The 20296-nt window shown below is 46.4% G+C and overlaps 1 protein-coding gene across 2 annotated transcripts in view; it reads right to left on the bottom strand.

Moving 5' to 3' along the window:
• The window catches only part of HMCN2 (hemicentin 2), a 936787-nt gene that overhangs the window by 392648 nt on the left and 523843 nt on the right, over window positions 1-20296 (bottom strand). For both annotated transcript variants that reach the window (XM_069609262.1, XM_069609261.1), the window contains one exon: window positions 17587-17700. In XM_069609262.1, the coding sequence (XP_069465363.1) occupies window positions 17587-17700 (114 nt within the window). The remainder of the gene's footprint in view (window positions 1-17586; window positions 17701-20296) is intronic.

Here is a 20296-nt window from a genome sequence, read left to right as displayed (position 1 = left end):
CCATAGCTTCCCACCAATTAGTATGTATCATCACCCTTGCAGTCTACTCGTAAATGAAGGCTTTGAACTTGGCCGTGAGTTTGTTCTTTGTGCCTGGGAATACGAGGGAGTATAGCATACCATATCTCCTGGAGCCGGCGTAGCACGTCATGATTATCTATTTTCACTCATCCACGTGACTGAAGACCATGTTTTAGAGTTCTGCTGCATTTAAAATACTCTTATTTAATGAACCTCTGATGTCTTCATTGTTCTCGTGACCTTACTCTGAACAGGAGTTTGTTCTTTTCACACGTTTGTAAACACTATCTGATACTTCAGGCCCAGTGCGGCCTTGGCTTCTTGGTGCTGGTGCAGCCTTGCCTTTCTTTGATTCACCTCTGTAATTTAATTGCTTTTCAGCTGTGACACACTGGAAAAAGCCTTTATTTTTATGTGTCCATCTCTGCTAAAATGCATTTGTGGAATCGTCCATAGTTCATTTGCTCCTATATATATCTATGTTTGGCGCATGCCGCCATCTATTCACTACATAGCTAGCCTTAAGAATACTTTGTCTGCTTGCGTTTCTTGCATCTGTACACGTGTAAAAGGACAAAATATCTTTATTGTTTTCATAGCATAAACATCTTCATCTCGTACTTGAAATGTTGCTTATCTTTGACCCTTTCTTAACGCCTATAGAATGTTTATGTTCTCTTGCCTCTGCATATCTTCTGGATGTGTCAGCCCTGCTTCGTGTGATGTCACCAATCTTCCCTTTCGCTCATTTTTCCCACTTCTTCTGGGATTTCATTCACATGACCATCATACTCTTGTGTATGCAGGTATAGCTTTCTTAATGGGAACCTTGCTTCCAGGATTCTCTTCGGCATTGATATTTTCACTAGCACTGCACGTGTCTCACACTCTGGTTCCGAGCATATAGGCAACATGGGAGCGGTGCTTGAGTTGGGGGTACTTGGCTCCTTCTCTACATGGCCATTGTGTTACAATAGCATTCTGGCTCCATCGGATAGTGGTCTTCTGGGCTTCCGCTACGCCCCCTTCTTAAGCGCTTTCCACTTGGTTCGTCGGTGAAAGCACTAACAGCATGGTTCCCTCTGGCTTAGAGAACTCTTGAATCCATAGATCCCAGCAGAGCTTCGCCTTCGCAGTGTGATCTTAATCAGATGACACAGCAGAACATCCTCACGGTCCGCTTCGGTTGCCATTAGCCATTATCAGCTTCCAATCACAATCATGCACGCCTGCAAACCTTTGTTGCCCCCCCCCCCCGATAACTGGTGGGACTATTACACTTTCCCCGGCATCTTCCAGGGCAAACCCATAGGATGTGACTTCAAACCTGAATCCCAGAAATCCTATTCAGTGGCTGGCTGAATCTGGCCCTGGTGTCTCCGGCCCCAAGCTTATGGAGCAGGCAGTGGCCATGATCATACATGCACACGCTCGGCTCCTTTCACACAAAGTAAACTCAGGACTTTCTTCCCAACGGTCTCCAGGCCTTCTCAGCACACTCTCGAGTGCTCTCCCTCTTCAGTGTACGCCCAGTCGTCAACAAAAGCAGCCAAATAGCTGCACTCTCTGGTGTGTGCAGCCCAAGACTTTCAAACAGTGACCTCGATGCTTTGAGGCAGAGCCTCCTCCAATCTGGACACGTGGCGCTATCTTGATCCTATGGAAGACACCATTATAAAACTCATAAATAAATAAATAAAATACAAAAGTTACAAACCGGGTGTTTGCAAAGGGAACTAATGACTGCATCATGGCCAACACGTTATCCATGTCCCTCCATTAATGGAGCCAGTGAACCGTGTAAAACGTTACACTCCTTCTTTCATGTAACATGCCTCTGTGCTGGAAAGCACTCTCAAATTCGCATCCTTTTCACTTTTTCAAGTGCACCCCATATTGACCTAAAAAATCCCCTCAAGATGGCATCTACTCAAGGGCTTTTATTGTATGTGACGTGTTGCTTATAGGCGTTTTGTAACGCCTATGCCCAAATTAGCCACTAGATGGCAGCCATATCCCGTGAATCAAAAACTTGTCGCGCTGAAAAACACGATTACGTAGAACGTAACCTTTGCTGGTCTTAGGATATGCGAGGCCTGGAGCGGCAAAAGATACAGTAAGGAAAGAACCAGAAGACAGGCGTTCTCTGTCTATGCCCCAGACTCTGGAACCCCCTGCCCGTCAGCACCAGACTCACCCCCTCGCGTCTACAGTCCATGAAGGAGCACAAGACCCTCCTCTTAAAAGAATGGCTCCTCCCTAACACCTAGCTCCATACACCGTGCACTGCTCACCCCACATGAAACGGGGTGATCTGATCCCTACTGTTTCCTCCCCTGGTTTCGAGGTCCATACACCGTGCACTGCCCACCCTGCATGAGACGGGGTGATCTGATCCCCACTGTTTCCTCCCCTGGTTACGAGGTCCATACACCGTGCACTGCCCACCCTACCTGATACGGGGTGATCTGATCCCCACTGTTTCCTCCCCTGGTTACGAGGTCCATACACCGTGCACTGCCCACCCTACCTGAGACGGGGTGATCTGATCCCCACTGTTTCCTCCCCTGGTTACGAGGTCCATACACCGTGCACTGCCCACCCTACCTGAGACGGGGTGATCTGATCCCCACTGTTTCCTCCCCTGGTTACGAGGTCCATACACCGTGCACTGCCCACCCTACATGAGACGGGGTGATCTGATCCCCACTGTTTCCTCCCCTGGTTACGAGGTCCATACACCGTGCACTGCCCACTCTACCTGAGACGGGGTGATCTGATCCCCACTGTTTCCTCCCCTGGTTACGAGGTCCATACACCGTGCACTGCCCACCTTACCTGAGACGGGGTGATCTGATCCCCACTGTTTCCTCCCTACACCGTGCACTGCCCACCCTAAAAGGACGGGGTGATCTGATCCCCACTGTTTCCTCCCCTGGTTACGAGGTCCATACACCGTGCACTGCCCACCCTACATGAGACGGGGTGATCTGATCCCCACTGTTTCCTCCCCTGGTTACGAGGTCCATACACCATGCACTGCCCACCCTACATGAGACGGGGTGATCTGATCCCCACTGTTTCCTCCCCTGGTTACGAGGTCCATACACCATGCACTGCCCACCCTACATGAGACGGGGTGATCTGATCCCCACTGTTTCCTCCTCTGGTGGTTTCAGGATCCCTTCCTCTCCCCAGTTGTTGGCTCCCCTCTCCCTGGCACCTCTGTTACCTCACTGGGCACTGCCCCCCTATGATTTGTAAAGTGCTCTGTTGCTCCCCTAAGCTAGATTCCCTCCCAATAAATAACAGAATACATAATATAATGTGTGCAGTTTATTTGTGAGGATTTTCTGTAGTAGTTTACAGAGTAGTAACTCCATTTGTGGGATTCCTAATTTTGCCAGATAAGGTACATTCAGTTGAACTAATTTGGCCAGGATCACACACCTCTATTAGGTTGTGAAGCTCAGCTTTCAGACCAGTCTGCAAGTTAAGGGCGTGACCACATATCACCCCAGCTGTAGCAGGCAGCAATATGTGTTTGGCTTTGAACAATACTCTGTTTTACAGAGATACCTTGAACAGCATACAAAGCATAATAAACACACCTGGCAGATATATAAATATTCAAGCAATAGATGTATGATTATACTGTTAGTTACTTCATTTTATATTGAAGACTACAAATACCAGAATGCAATTCAGTGTGAGGCTAAAAAATAGCTCCTGGGTTTTGTAAATGTATTTTCAAGAGTAAAAGGCCTGCAACAAAACATAATGGGCTCATTACAAGTTTGGTGGTGCAGTAAAAATGTGGTAAAGTAATTACTGCCATGTTTACTTACCAAATTTTGTTTGGCCTTGAAGTGAAGGATTTGGCTCAGCAAGGTACTGGATGTAAATGTGTTACTGTGGGGCAAAGAAATGATCCCGCACGGTAAATCCCCCACAAGCCCTATGGAGAACGGGGGACCCCAAAAGAGGGGACATTGGGACTAACACTGCATTTCGGCCGCTCATAATACCGTTCATATTCATGAAATATCAAGATTTAAGGGATTGTTAAAAACAATGGTTACTCCAATCAACCAACATCTCTACTAAAGAGAGTTCTCTCGAAACACTCTGGCATAGCAAAGAGGGTAGTAAGCAGTAATGAACAGGACAGGGCCACGTGGAACCGGCTATGCCCCGGCGGCACGGCCACGGGGGTGGTGGGGCTGTAGGAGGGGTCTCCAGGGCCTCCCTGGGTAGGGGAAGTGACAGCATGGACTCCCAGGGGTAAGGGTGATTTCTCCCTGGGCCTCTGGTTATGGGGTTGGCTTCATGTATCCTGATGGCAGTAAGATGGCTCAGCGGGTTAAACGCTTGTTTTGGTCTGCAGGTCGCAGGTTCGAATCACGGCAAGGGCAACTCAGCATTTCATCTTTCCGAGATTGACCGGGTTCCAACCAAATGATGGACCAGAATCCCTCTACAGGGAAGTGATGGCAGAGCAGGCAGGCTTCACTCAAGGGAGGACAGGACATCCCAAGAGAGAGCAGGCGGGCTTCACTCAAGGGAGGACAGGACATCCCAAGAGAGAGCAGGCGGGCTTCACTCAAGGAAGGACAGGATGCCTGCCCCAAAGAAACATCCCAAGAGAATACACTACAGAGGTTTGCGGAAAAATATACTCTTTATTTAGAACTACACATTGACCAACTATCAGTTTAAATAAATAATTTGGCGCAAGGACAGAATTCCATTTTTTTACCCACCCCTTACCGTTTTCTGTGTTGTTTTTCTTGGATTTCTTTGGGGGTCAGAGGGACGCCTACTGGGGTCCCCATGCCAATGCACCCTTTTCCTATAGTGTCAAGTGGTAGCCCACAAGGCTCATTGGGGAGAGGTGATATTTAGGCAGTCCGTGTTGGTCTTAGGGTGGGCTTAGCACCCTAGACCTGTGTAGTAGCCTAATGACACTTGTAATTTAGTTTTGGCTTCATCAGGGGTGCAGCTGGTTTTACTACTTTAGTAGCCCAATGTACCAGTATGGTAGCCATTCAGGTACTAGTGCATTTTATCAAATACTAGTTTTTAAAATGTATTTATTTGTTTTTAATCAAATGAATGATGTTTACAAAGCGTTGACGTTACTCTAAAAAAGGTTTCTTGGGAGAGACTAGGGCAATTAAGCCAGCCCTCGACCCTTCTTTCTAATTTCTCGTTTGGGTACGTCTACGCATTCAAAGTGTCTTGTTTGTCAAGAATTCAAGAGGAGTTACAAATGCCGTTTGTTGCATTTATTTTGGCACAATACTTTGTCTATGGGGACCATAAAGCATGCAAACGTGATGGCCATTTTGCCCTGCAGATGCTAGACTGGTCCCCTGGCCCAGAGAGTCCCAGCACACATCTGTGTGAGTGGACCTGAATGTTTGGCTGTTTTCAGGCCAGTCTGAGTGATTGTCTGTCACAACGTCTGTGTGCCTGCCTGTTGTGTGATATAAGGCATTGATGTCCACGATTATGTACATTACTGAACATTATGTGGCCTATCCTCATCATACGCTCTCCTAGAGCTCTCTCTCTTCGTCTCTCTCTCTCTCTCTCTCTCTCTCTCTCTCTCTTTCTTCATCTGTCTCCTGTCTCTCTTCTCTACTTCCCCCCCTCTCGCTCTCACCCTCTCTCTCTCTTAATTGCTCTATATTTGTGGGTGAGTGTTGCCTTGTCAGGTGTGCGTTTACTAGAGTCACCCCAGCCGTTGCTGACAGTAGCATGGCCAGAGATAAAACACAGATATCTTGAAGGAGGAGCGTGGGAGGGAGGGAGGTGGGGGGGGTGTCTCTTTTTTATACTTATAAGAATGGGAGCAGCGGTGACAGAGCATCCCCCGCAGCGGGGACTAACTTTGGTGTTTGGAGACATATACTGTCCTTGCATGTGTCCTGCAGGAATGTGGGAGGGCGCATTATAGACTCTGTGGGGGTACTGGGGACCAAAGGACTAGGCTGCTGGGCCTTCAATTGGGTTTCTCATTTTCTAGGATTTGTTCATTATAGAAACATATTTAGGGTTTTAAACTGGGGGCAACCATTTCCGAGGAGCAAGAAAATAAATTTGGGAGGCAAAATGGTGAAAATGCTCAGAATAATAAGCCATTACAGAAAGGAAATTATTTAATTTCACTAATGTAGTAAACTGGCTCTTTTTAAAATATTACAATGTTAATTTCTAATGATCACTTCCAGCATATGTTGTTATGCTATTTGTATAGTGCTTACTGCCATTGTTATGTCTTCGAAGCACACTGAGATAATTATCACTTTGGCGGACTGTAGTCTGAACAGACTTGAAATATAATAGCAATACTTTGCATGCAAAAAGATTGTAAAATGTCAAGCGAATGTTCAATTTTTGGGGATGATGACTGGTGTAGTGACATAATGATAGCCGTAGTATGAAGTGTTCAGCCCCGTGCTGGAGTGCTATGTCAGAGATTATGTGACAGCTGAACCAAATATAGAACAGTCATAGTAAGAACATTCCACTTGTTTTACTGACAAGACAATACCATCAAAACCTAGAAAATCATGCAAAATATTTTATGATAGAAGGCTATCATTCCAAGAGGGACTGTCTGGTCCACTGTTTCTAAATACGCAATTACAGACTTCAAAAGGAAGGGGACAAACAGCTCCAATGAGGGCTCTTGGCTGCTGTGACTAAAACCAAAGAGCATTTTGGAAACTTAAGAATGCCCACATATCTTTATATTTTCCAAATATGTCTGTGAAAAAGGGGTTGTATGTTTTAATCATTAAGTACGTAATGCATACTGGGTTTGGTACTCATTTCTTTTTCCCCCAACACTCACATTAAAGGGTTTGCAGCCATGAACCATGTATCCTCATTCGGCAGCTCTCCGATTGTGGTGTCGTTTTAATGGCTGCGACACCTGTCCTCTATTCTAATACCATGTCCTGCTTCTTGAACATGAGGAGCAGTTCAGTGGGTTTAGCAGAGGCAGTATTTTGCTGCTGCCAAGTCCCACAGGGACAGACACCCTTAGAAAAGGATAGGCATAGGGTGCACACTGCACACTTGAACTGACCGGTTTTCTCTTCGGGGGACAGACATATTTCTGAGATATTTTTATGCCACAAGCTTAATGGATTGTAGTAAATATAAGGTGTTGCCACAAAACACGCATTTTTTAGTTCATGCATCGGGATTGGGTCTGACGCTGGGAATTGAAGCCAGATGCAGCAGTTCACTGCTGTGATTCACACATAATGCTAACAGAGCAATGGCAATAGCAGCAGAAAGCAAATACATGTAGATGACCCACATGTTTTTCCAAGCGATGCACTCATCCTGACCTCAGGTGTTAAATGAAGGTTCAATTAGGGAGTTATTTTAGCAAGATGGGAAGGGGGTAGGGAGGGAGACTGACAGAATCTCGTGTCAGCTAACACAGCACAGCTGTGCAATCCATAACATGTGACCAGGACAATGGTTTCAGTTCGGCAGATCTGTTGGTTTTATTTACTTATTCGCGTGTTTCACATGCCAGGAACATGCCACACGTTGGTGGCTCTAGAGCCCTTTATAACACTCCAAGCACAACGAAGTGCAAAACCAATACGAACACGTGAAAACTACTGACAATCGCACGTGAACAGACTGAGCATTGACTGACATTACACGTGAACAGACTGAGCATTGATTGACAATACACGTGAACAGACTGAGCGTTGACTGATAATACACGTGAACAGACAGAGCATTGACTGACAATCGCAGGTGAATAGACTGAGCATTGACTGACATTACACGTGAACAGACTGAGCGTTGACTGACAATACACGTGAACAGACTGAGCATTGACTGACATTACACGTGAACAGACTGAGCATTGACTGACAATCACAGATGAACAGAGTGAGCATTGACTGACAATCCCACGTGAACAGACGGAGCATTGACTGACAATACACGTGAAGAGACAGAGCATTGACTGACAATCGCAGGTGAACAGACTGATCATTGACTGGCAATCACACGAGAACAGACTGAGCATTGACTGACAATCACAGGTGAACAGACTGAGCATTGACTGACAATCACACGAGAACAGACTGAGCATTGACTGACAATCACAGGTGAACAGACTGAGCATTGACTGACAATCACACGAGAACAGACTGAGCATTGACTGACAATCACAGGTGAACAGACTGAGCATTGACTGACAATCACAGATGAACAGAGTGAGCATTGACTGACAATCCCACGTGAACAGACGGAGCATTGACTGACAATACACGTGAACAGACAGAGCATTGACTGACAATCGCAGGTGAACAGACTGATCATTGACTGGCAATCACACGAGAACAGACTGAGCATTGACTGACAATCACAGGTGAACAGACTGAGCATTGACTGACAATCACACGAGAACAGACTGAGCATTGACTGACAATCACAGGTGAACAGACTGAGCATTGACTGACAATCACACGAGAACAGACTGAGCATTGACTGACAATCACAGGTGAACAGACTGAGCATTGACTGACAATCACACGTGAACAGACTGAGCATTGACTGACAATCGCACGTGAACAGACTGATCATTGACTGACAATCACAGGTGAATAGACTGAGCATTGACTGACATTACACGTGAACAGACTGAGCATTGACTGACAATCGCAGGTGAATAGACTGAGCATTGACTGACATTACACGTGAACAGACTGAGCATTGACTGACAATACACGTGAACAGACTGAGCATTGACTGACAATCGCAGGTGAACAGACTGATCATTGACTGGCAATCACACAAGAACAGACTGAGCATTGACTGACAATCACAGGTGAACAGACTGAGCATTGACTGACAATCACACGAGAACAGACTGAGCATTGACTGACAATCACAGGTGAACAGACTGAGCATTGACTGACAATCACACGTGAACAGACTGAGCATTGACTGACAATCACAGGTGAACAGACTGAGCATTGACTGACAATCACAGTTGAATAGACTGAGCATTGACTGACAATACACGTGAACAGACAGAGCATTGACTGACAATCGCAGGTGAATAGATTAAGCATTGACTGACATTACACGTGAACAGACTGAGCATTGACTGACAATACACGTGAACAGACTGAGCACTGACTGACAATCGCACGTGAACAGACTGAGCATTGACTGACAATCACACGAGAAGAGACTGAGCATTGACTGACAATCACAGGTGAACAGACTGAGCATTGACTGACAATACACGTGAACAGACAGAGCATTGACTGACAATCGCAGGTGAATAGATTAAGCATTGACTGACATTACACGTGAACAGACTGAGCATTGACTGACAATACACGTGAACAGACTGAGCACTGACTGACAATCGCACGTGAACAGACTGAGCATTGACTGACAATCACACGAGAAGAGACTGAGCATTGACTGACAATCACAGGTGAACAGACTGAGCATTGACTGACAATCACACGAGAACAGACTGAGCATTGACTGACAATCACAGGTGAACAGACTGAGCATTGACTGACAATCACAGGTGAACAGACTGAGCATTGACTGACAATCACACGTGAACAGACTGAGCATTGACTGACAATCGCACGTGAACAGACTGAGCATTGACTGACAATCACAGGTGAATAGACTGAGCATTGACTGACATTACACGTGAACAGACTGAGCATTGACTGACAATCGCAGGTGAATAGACTGAGCATTGACTGACATTACACGTGAACAGACTGAGCATTGACTGACAATACACGTGAACAGACTGAGCATTGACTGACAATCGCAGGTGAACAGACTGATCATTGACTGGCAATCACACAAGAACAGACTGAGCATTGACTGACAATCACAGGTGAACAGACTGAGCATTGACTGACAATCACAGGTGAACAGACTGAGCATTGACTGACAATCACACGTGAACAGACTGAGCATTGACTGACAATCACAGGTGAACAGACTGAGCATTGACTGACAATCACAGTTGAATAGACTGAGCATTGACTGACAATACACGTGAACAGACAGAGCATTGACTGACAATCGCAGGTGAATAGATTAAGCATTGACTGACATTACACGTGAACAGACTGAGCATTGACTGACAATACACGTGAACAGACTGAGCACTGACTGACAATCGCACGTGAACAGACTGAGCATTGACTGACAATCACACGAGAAGAGACTGAGCATTGACTGACAATCACAGGTGAACAGACTGAGCATTGACTGACAATCACACGAGAACAGACTGAGCATTGACTGACAATCACAGGTGAACAGACTGAGCATTGACTGACAATCACATGTGAACAGACTGAGCATTGACTGACAATCGCACGTGAACAGACTGAGCATTGACTGACAATCACAGGTGAACAGACTGAGCATTGACTGACAATCACAGGTAAACAGAGTGAGCATTGACTGACAATCACAGGTGAACAGACTGAGCATTGACTGACAATCACACGCGAACAGTGTGAGCATTGACTGACAATCACAGGTGAACAGACTGAGCATTGACTGACAATCACGGGTGAACAGAGATAGCATTGACTGACAATCGCAGGTGAACAGAGTAAGCATTGACTGACAATCACACATGAACGGACTGATCATTGACTGGCAATCACAGGTGAAGAGAGTGAACATTGACTGACAATCACAGGTGAACAGACTGAGCATTGAGTGACAATCACACGTGAACAGACTGACCATAGACTAACAATCACAGGTGAACAGGCTGAGCATAGGCTGACAATCACAGGTGAATGGACTGAGCATTGACTGACAATCACAGGTGAACGGAGTGAGCATTGACTGACAATCACAGGTGAACAGATGAGCATTGACTCACAATCACACGTGAACAGACTGAGCATTGACTGACAATCACAGGTGAAGAGAGTGAGCATTGACTGACAATCACAGGTGAACAGACTGAGCATTGACTGACAATCACACGTGAACAGATTGAGCATTGATTGACAATCACACGTGAACAGAGTGAGCATTGACTGACAATCACACGTGAACCGACTGAGCATTGACTGACAACCACAGGTGAACCGAGTGAGCATTGACTAACAATCACAGGTGAACAGACTGAGCATTGACTGACAATCACAGGTGAACAGAGTGAGCATTGACTGACAATCACACGTGAACAGACTGAGCATAGACTGACAATCACAGGTGAACAGGCTGAGCATAGACTGACAATCACAGGTGAACGGACTGAGCATTGACTGACAATCACAGGTGAACGGAGTGAGCATTGACTGACAATCACAGGTGAACGGACTGAGCATTGACTCACAATCACACGTGAACAGACTGAGCATTGACTGACAATCACAGGTGAAGAGAGTGAGAATTGACTGACAATCACAGGTGAACAGACTGAGCATTGACTCACAATCACACGTGAACAGACTGAGCATTGACTGACAATCACAGGTGAAGAGAGTGAGAATTGACTGACAATCACAGGTGAACAGACTGAGCATTGACTCACAATCACACGTGAACAGACTGAGCATTGACTGACAATCACAGGTAAAGAGAGTGAGCATTGACTGACAATCACAGGTGAACAGACTGAGCATTGACTGACAAATACACGTGAACAGATTGAGCATTGACTGACAATCACACGTGAACAGAGTGAGCATTAACTCACAATCACACGTGAACAGAGTGAGCATTGACTGACAATCACAGGTGAACAGACTGAGCATTGACTGACAATTCCACGTGAACAGACTGAGCATTGACTGACAATCACAGGTGAACAGGGTGAGCATTGACTGACAATCACAGGTGAACAGACTGATCATTGACTGGCAATCACAGGTGAAGAGAGTGAACATTAACTGACAATCACAGGTGAACAGACTGAGCATTGACTGACAATCACACGTGAACAGACTGAGCATAGACTGACAATCACAGGTGAACAGACTGAGCATAGACTGACAATCACACGTGAACAGACTGAGCTTTGACTGACAATCGCAGGTGAACAGACTGAGCCTTGACTGACAATCACAGGTGAACGGAGTGAGCATTGACTGACAATCACAGATGAACAGACTGAGCATTGACTGACAATCACACGTGAACAGACTGAGCATAGACTGACAATCACAGGTGAACAGACTTAGCATAGACTGACAATCACAGGTGAACAGAGTGAGCATTGACTGACAATCACAGGTGAACAGAGTGAGCATTGACTGACAATCACACGTGAACAGACTGAGCATTCACTGACAATCACACGTGACCAGACTGATCATAGACTGACAATCACAGGTGAACAGACTTAGCATAGACTGACAATCACAGGTGAACAGACTGAGCATTGACTGACAATCACAGGTGAACAGAGTGAGCATTGACTGTCAATCACACGTGAACAGATTGAGCCTATACTGACAATCACAGGTGAACAGACTGAGCATTGACTGACAAACGCAGGTGAACAGACTGAGCATTGACTGACAAACACAGGTGAACAGAGTGAGGAGTGACTGACAATCACACGTGAACAGATTGGGCATTGACTGACATTCACAGGTGAACAGACTGAGCATTGACTGACAATCACTGGTGAAGAGACTGAGCATTGACTGACAATCACACGTGAACAGGGTGAGCATTGACTGACAATCACAGGTGAACAGAGTGGGAATTGACTGACAATCACATGTGAACAGACTAAGCCGTGACTGACAATCACACGTGAACAGGGTGAGCATTGACTGACAATCACAGGTGAACAGAGTGGGAATTGACTGACAATCACACGTGAACAGACTGAGCATTGACTGACAATCACAGGTGAAGAGAGTGAGCATTGACTGACAATCACACGTGAACAGAGTGAGCATTGACTGACAATCACACGTGAACCGACTGAGCATTGACTGACAATCACAGGTGAACAGAGTGAGCATTGACTAACAATCACAGGTGAACAGACTGAGCATTGACTGACAATCACAGGTGAACAGAGTGAGCATTGACTGACAATCACACGTGAACAGACTGAGCATAGACTGACAATCACAGGTGAACAGGCTGAGCATAGACTGACAATCACAGGTGAACGGACTGAGCATTGACTGACAATCACAGGTGAACGGAGTGAGCATTGACTGACAATCACAGGTGAACGGACTGAGCATTGACTCACAATCACACGTGAACAGACTGAGCATTGACTGACAATCACAGGTGAAGAGAGTGAGAATTGACTGACAATCACAGGTGAACAGACTGAGCATTGACTCACAATCACACGTGAACAGACTGAGCATTGACTGACAATCACAGGTGAAGAGAGTGAGAATTGACTGACAATCACAGGTGAACAGACTGAGCATTGACTCACAATCACACGTGAACAGACTGAGCATTGACTGACAATCACAGGTAAAGAGAGTGAGCATTGACTGACAATCACAGGTGAACAGACTGAGCATTGACTGACAAATACACGTGAACAGATTGAGCATTGACTGACAATCACACGTGAACAGAGTGAGCATTAACTGACAATCACACGTGAACAGAGTGAGCATTGACTGACAATCACAGGTGAACAGACTGAGCATTGACTGACAATTCCACGTGAACAGACTGAGCATTGACTGACAATCACAGGTGAACAGGGTGAGCATTGACTGACAATCACAGGTGAACAGACTGATCATTGACTGGCAATCACAGGTGAAGAGAGTGAACATTAACTGACAATCACAGGTGAACAGACTGAGCATTGACTGACAATCACAAGTGAACAGACTGAGCATAGACTGACAATCACAGGTGAACAGACTGAGCATAGACTGACAATCACACGTGAACAGACTGAGCTTTGACTGACAATCGCAGGTGAACAGACTGAGCCTTGACTGACAATCACAGGTGAACGGAGTGAGCATTGACTGACAATCACAGATGAACAGACTGAGCATTGACTGACAATCACACGTGAACAGACTGAGCATAGACTGACAATCACAGGTGAACAGACTTAGCATAGACTGACAATCACAGGTGAACAGAGTGAGCATTGACTGACAATCACAGGTGAACAGAGTGAGCATTGACTGACAATCACACGTGAACAGACTGAGCATTCACTGACAATCACACGTGACTAGACTGATCATAGACTGACAATCACAGGTGAACAGACTTAGCATAGACTGACAATCACAGGTGAACAGACTGAGCATTGACTGACAATCACAGGTGAACAGAGTGAGCATTGACTGTCAATCACACGTGAACAGATTGAGCCTATACTGACAATCACAGGTGAACAGACTGAGCATTGACTGACAAACGCAGGTGAACAGACTGAGCATTGACTGACAAACACAGGTGAACAGAGTGAGGAGTGACTGACAATCACACGTGAACAGATTGGGCATTGACTGACATTCACAGGTGAACAGACTGAGCATTGACTGACAATCACTGGTGAAGAGACTGAGCATTGACTGACAATCACACGTGAACAGGGTGAGCATTGACTGACAATCACAGGTGAACAGAGTGGGAATTGACTGACAATCACATGTGAACAGACTAAGCCGTGACTGACAATCGCACGTGAACAGGGTGAGCATTGACTGACAATCACAGGTGAACAGAGTGGGAATTGACTCACAATCACGCGTGAACAGACTGAGCATTGACTGACAATCACAGGTGAAGAGAGTGAGCATTGACTGACAATCACATGTGAACAGGGTGAGCATTGACTGACAATCACAGGTGAACAGAGTGGGAATTGACTGACAATCACAGGTGAACAGACTGAGCACTGACTGACAATCACAGGTGAACAGAATGAGCATTGACTGACAATCACAGGTGTACAGAGTGGGAATTGACTGAAAATCACACGTGAACAGACTGAGCATTGACTGACAATCACAGGTGAAGAGAGTGAGCATTGACTGACAATCACAGGTGAATAGACTGAGCATTGACTGACAATCACAGGTGAACAGAGTGAGCATTGACTGACAATCACAGGTGAACAGAGTGGGAATTGACTGACAATCACAGGTGAACAGACTGAGCATTGACTGACAATCACACGTGAACAGGGTGAGCATTGACTGACAATCACAGGTGAACAGAGTGGGAATTGACTGACAATCACGCGTGAACAGACTGAGCATTGACTGACAATCACAGGTGAAGAGAGTGAGCATTGACTGACAATCACACGCGAACAGTGTGAGCATTGACTGACAATCACATGTGAAGAGAGTGAGCATTGACTGACAATCACACGCGAACAGTGTGAGCATTGACTGACAATCACATGTGAAGAGAGTGAGCATCGACTGACAGTCACAGGTGAACAGACTGAGCATTGACTGACTATCACACGTGAACAGACTGAGCATTGACTGACAATCACACGTGAACAGACTGAGCATTGACTGACAATCACATGTGAACAGGGTGAGGATTGACTGACAATCACAGGTGAACAGAGTGAGAACTGACTGACAATCACATGTGAACAGGGTGAGCATTGACTGACAATCACAGGTGAACAGAGTGGGATTGACTGACAATCACACGTGAACAGAGTGGGAATTGACTGACAATCACAGGTGAACAGAATGAGTATTGACTGACAATCACAGGTGTACAGAGTGGGAATTGACTGACAATCACACGTGAACAGACTGAGCATTGACTGACAATCACAGGTGAAGAGAGTGAGCATTGACTGACAATCACAGGTGAACAGACTGAGCATTGACTGACAATCACAGGTGAACAGAGTGAGCATTGACTGACAATTACACGCGAACAGTGTGAGCATTGACTGACAATCACAGGTGAACAGACTGAGCATTGACTGACAATCACAGGTGAACAGAGATAGCATTGACTGACAATCACAGGTGAACAGAGTGAGCATTGACTGACAATCACACGTGAACGGACTGATCATTGACTGGCAATCACAGGTGAAGAGAGTGAACATTGACTGACAATCACAGGTGAACAGACTTAGCATTGACTGACAATCACACGTGAACAGACTGAGCATAGACTGACAATCACAGGTGAACAGGCTGAGCATAGACTGACAATCACAGGTGAACAGACTGAGCATTGACTGACAATCACACGCAAACAGACTTAGCATTGTCTGATAATCACACGCAAACAGACTGAGCATTGACTGACAATCACACGTGAACAGAGTGAGGATTGACTGACAATAACAGGTGAACAGAGTGAGCATTGACTGACAATCACAGGTGAACAGACTGAGCATTGAGCAGAAAGTGTCTGAGCAGAAATGTGTACTTATTGCTTTGAGGTAACAGCAGAGACTGACCCGCAGGCCCACCTTGGCTATCCATAACCCCCACCAGTTGCAGCACATCGATGGCCCGCTTAGTCTCCAGCTTTACCCTGCTAAACTCGAAACCCCTGTGGCATTTTGTGAGATATAAGCTTTAAAATCCTGTGTCCTAACTTTGCACCCCATATTGAGTGCCCCCAAAGAAGATGCTGAATTGGGATATTGAATCTTGACAGACAGTGAACATTTCTTGGCAGGAGTTACACCCACTCCCCGCTTGGCAGGGCCTGAAGGCCCTCAAACATATGCAATCTCACAGGGGCTTTTTCCCCGTGTGTCAAATTCAGGTGGGAGGATGGCAACAGAATGAGTGTGTTCAGACAAACCCAAGCTTAGGTGGCACACACTGGCCTGTAGGACTGTAAGATTTCTGAGCAAACAGAAAGGGATTGATATTTTCTGCGGCCTTCCCACGAGCCAATGAGCACCACGATGTCACATAGCAGGTAAGTTAGCTCAGTGCGTTCACTGGCCTGCTGCAGAACTACTGCAGAACTCTGAGTGTAAAATGAAACTCGTAGGGTCGCATCTTGCTGGGCCTACTCATCCTTTCATCTTTTCGATAGCAAGGAAATGGGAGCTCTGGATGCATGTACCTGTGATGAGCGTTTAGAGGAGATGTAGGTAGTAAAGAGTGCAAAAAAAGTCCATGTTTTTATAACTTTGGTTAGGACTTACCAAACACATAGGGCCTGATTCCTGGAATATTTTGCACGGCAAAAAGACACTTTGCACTGTTCCATGAATCATGGTGTTTGTTGGCAGTGCAAAGTCACTTTTCAGCAATAAAACGTCACTTTGCACCGTGCAAACAATTCCACGATTTGGCCCATAATTTGCTAAGATCGTGCAACGCATTAGATTTCAAAGTCGGCCAAACATCATCGGCTGGTAGCCAGAGCTGTGATCTTTATGAGGCTAAAGTGTGCTAAGAAAGCGCACTCATTAATGCTATGACTATCGAGTGTGCGGCAGAAGCGCCTGTGTTCCTATATCACACCTTCATCACACCTTTGCACAGAGAGCCCATGGCACCTGAGACAGAGATGTTGATTGCTGGGGACCACTGTCCTTACCTAGGACCTCCACGGTGAAGTTCCTCCACGCTTCGCCCGCAGCGTTGTTTGCCTGGCACATGTACGAGCCACCGTCCAGGACCTGCAGCTGTGCCAGCCTGAGGATGTGCCCACCTGCAATTGGGAACAAGATTGCAGAAAAAAGGCGTCATTACATCTGCTTCCAGCGCCTAAAGGACAGCTAGTCTGGAGCGAGGCACTGCTTCCATCAGTGCTGCTCATTCTCCAGAATCTGAAGGCTGCCCATATGACCGGACCATACCAACCACACACAACAGAGATGTTCATATCGGTATACATGGGTAATGGGTACATCCGACCTGCACCCATCAACAGCACAGGTTTCTGCGTCTGCCTTCCCGCTATCCGACTAACACTCCCCGCCCACCTTTCTTAAAGAGCCAATTGCAGCAGGGGTCAGCATTATTCGCAGAAGGGCGCTATACAAGGCCATTTTACATCACATCACAATGCCTGCTGCTTTAGGCGACACGGAGCAGAATTCCAGCTGTCACTGCAGCACCCGATTAAAGCCGACACGCTTTGCACATTGCTTTCTTGAGAAACAGCCTTCTGCGACACTTCACACCCATTAAGTGATAAGCAACTGTTTGCGGTATTTGGTGCATTGCTGAGGTTTTCAGTGCATTTTAGGTAAACTGCTTAACCTATTTCTCAGCAACACCTTAGGAACTGCGTTTTCACCTTTTTAAAAACATCCAGATTCTCTGTTTATTCTATAGATCATCAAATGCAAGAACTCTTGAATTAGATTAAGCAAGAGGCCAGGTATTAAAGGGGATGACAGTGTGTGGCCATGCACTATAAAGACGACCATATGCCCTGACTCGCATAAAAAGGGCATTGCACTAATGACATTATTCACTATTCACTAAGTATTATGACATCAGAATATCACCAAGCACAGCACTGGCTAAGCACAGCATCACCAGGCAGACAGGCGCCGGCCAGAGAGACGTTGCTATAATCTGCAGGCAGTGCCACATTAATGCATATTTGCAAAGCATGCTCAATGTTTACCATTCTGCAGCTGTCTTCCTCAGTGCCATGTATCATGCAGTGATGGAAAGATTGATGGAAGGGACCCATGGCAGCCCCCCCTGGCAGCTTCCTGCCCAAAGCCACACTAAACTTGCAGCTTCGCAGCCCAGCAGACACCACACCCCTCCACGTCACAATAACACTTCCTGTCACCAGTGACCACAATCTTCAAGCACGTGATCAGCATGCATGAACCCGACTGGGACCCACACAAACCAACACTAGGTACCAATCATTCCTAAGCGAGCTTGGGTGCACACTGAGCCAGGGTTCCTCCATTGCGCTCGCGGCAACACTGAGACAATGGCTAACTGTGCCGAGAGGACCTTGAGGGCAGCCTGCCTTTACTGCCCCGAATAGCCTTTGAGGGCAGCTTGTCTTTTCACACAGACGATCAGATCGCACAACGGGATCAACGAGAAGCTGCATCTGAGCTTAAGGTACGTATAACGCACCACTTCGATGGACATCCGCTGCAGGCACAGCTATCCATCCACGCACTATAGAATGCAGCTACGACTACGAAAAATGTGGTCTAGCCGGACACTTAAAAATGTTAAGCCTACTTACGCCCAACTTGCCTTAACACCTCTGCCATTAGAATACAGCGACAACATACGGCAATATTCGGGCTAGTTGGGCAGACATCGAGTCTCCTGCACTGGCGCACTCTCGTGACCTCCCTGGGCACCCATACACATGCTTGACCGCCTGGCTGCTTATTGGAGCTTAGCTAGCCCACCTAATTCCTAATCTTGGCCAAACCACATGCATCGCAAGCCTTGTCTATGAATTTTCCCACACCTGGACTTCGGTGCCCGAGGGCGTTCCCTTCACAAGCGCGTTGAGGCCAGACAAATGAGTTAAAGCGCTATATAAAGGACTACTACTGCTACTCTTCTCCCATTCACAACAACTTCCCGCCCCCAACTAACCCAACCCATCTCTCTCCTGCAGCCCATGAAGTGCCAAGTAGCCATTAAAGTGCCAAATGGTACAGCTATATATAACCAAATAACATATGATAACATTTCAGTGAAGAAAACCACCTGCCCGCTGTGATGTGCACTATGGCAGGCATGGCCTCCCCACACAGCCCCCCCACAGGCGTGCCCTGATGGCTTTCACCCCAGAAGCAAGCAGGCGGCAGCTCTGAGTATGTAGAGAGACCTCCCAGTAACACTCCAGTGTTAGCAGAAAGGATTGCAAGCAGAAAGCACCACGTGACGCATGATAGTGTCAGAGGCAACAGCCATTTCTCAAAGGTCTCGGGTAATCACAGACGGAAGACCATGTCATGCCTAGGGGTGTGGTTCTGAAGCAGAGTGAGGGGTGCTGTGTTCCTACTGCAAATGTCTTCAGATGAGAAGCTTCTAGAACGCTTCTGAAGCACTGCTAAGATACTTCCCCTGACGCAAGAGGATTTGGGCAGAAGAACCACTCCAAGACATTTAGTTCGGTTTAAAGGGCACACAGGGCCTCAGAAAAATGAGGGGCCATGCTGGTAACCCAGTTCAGCTCTCATTGTCATCTACCTAATAAGTGGACCCCCGAGAGTCCCTCATGCCTCCTTCCGAATACTTCTAAAGGAATGCGTGCTCAGGGGCCAAGATAAAATGTCATATCAGTTAGACCCTCTTCTAGCACC

Source organism: Ambystoma mexicanum, chromosome 8 (assembly GCF_040938575.1).
Source record: "Ambystoma mexicanum isolate Mex_15411 chromosome 8, UKY_AmexF1_1, whole genome shotgun sequence".
Classification (NCBI taxonomy): domain Eukaryota; kingdom Metazoa; phylum Chordata; class Amphibia; order Caudata; family Ambystomatidae; genus Ambystoma; species Ambystoma mexicanum.
This window is presented reverse-complemented; position numbering and strand designations above follow the sequence as displayed.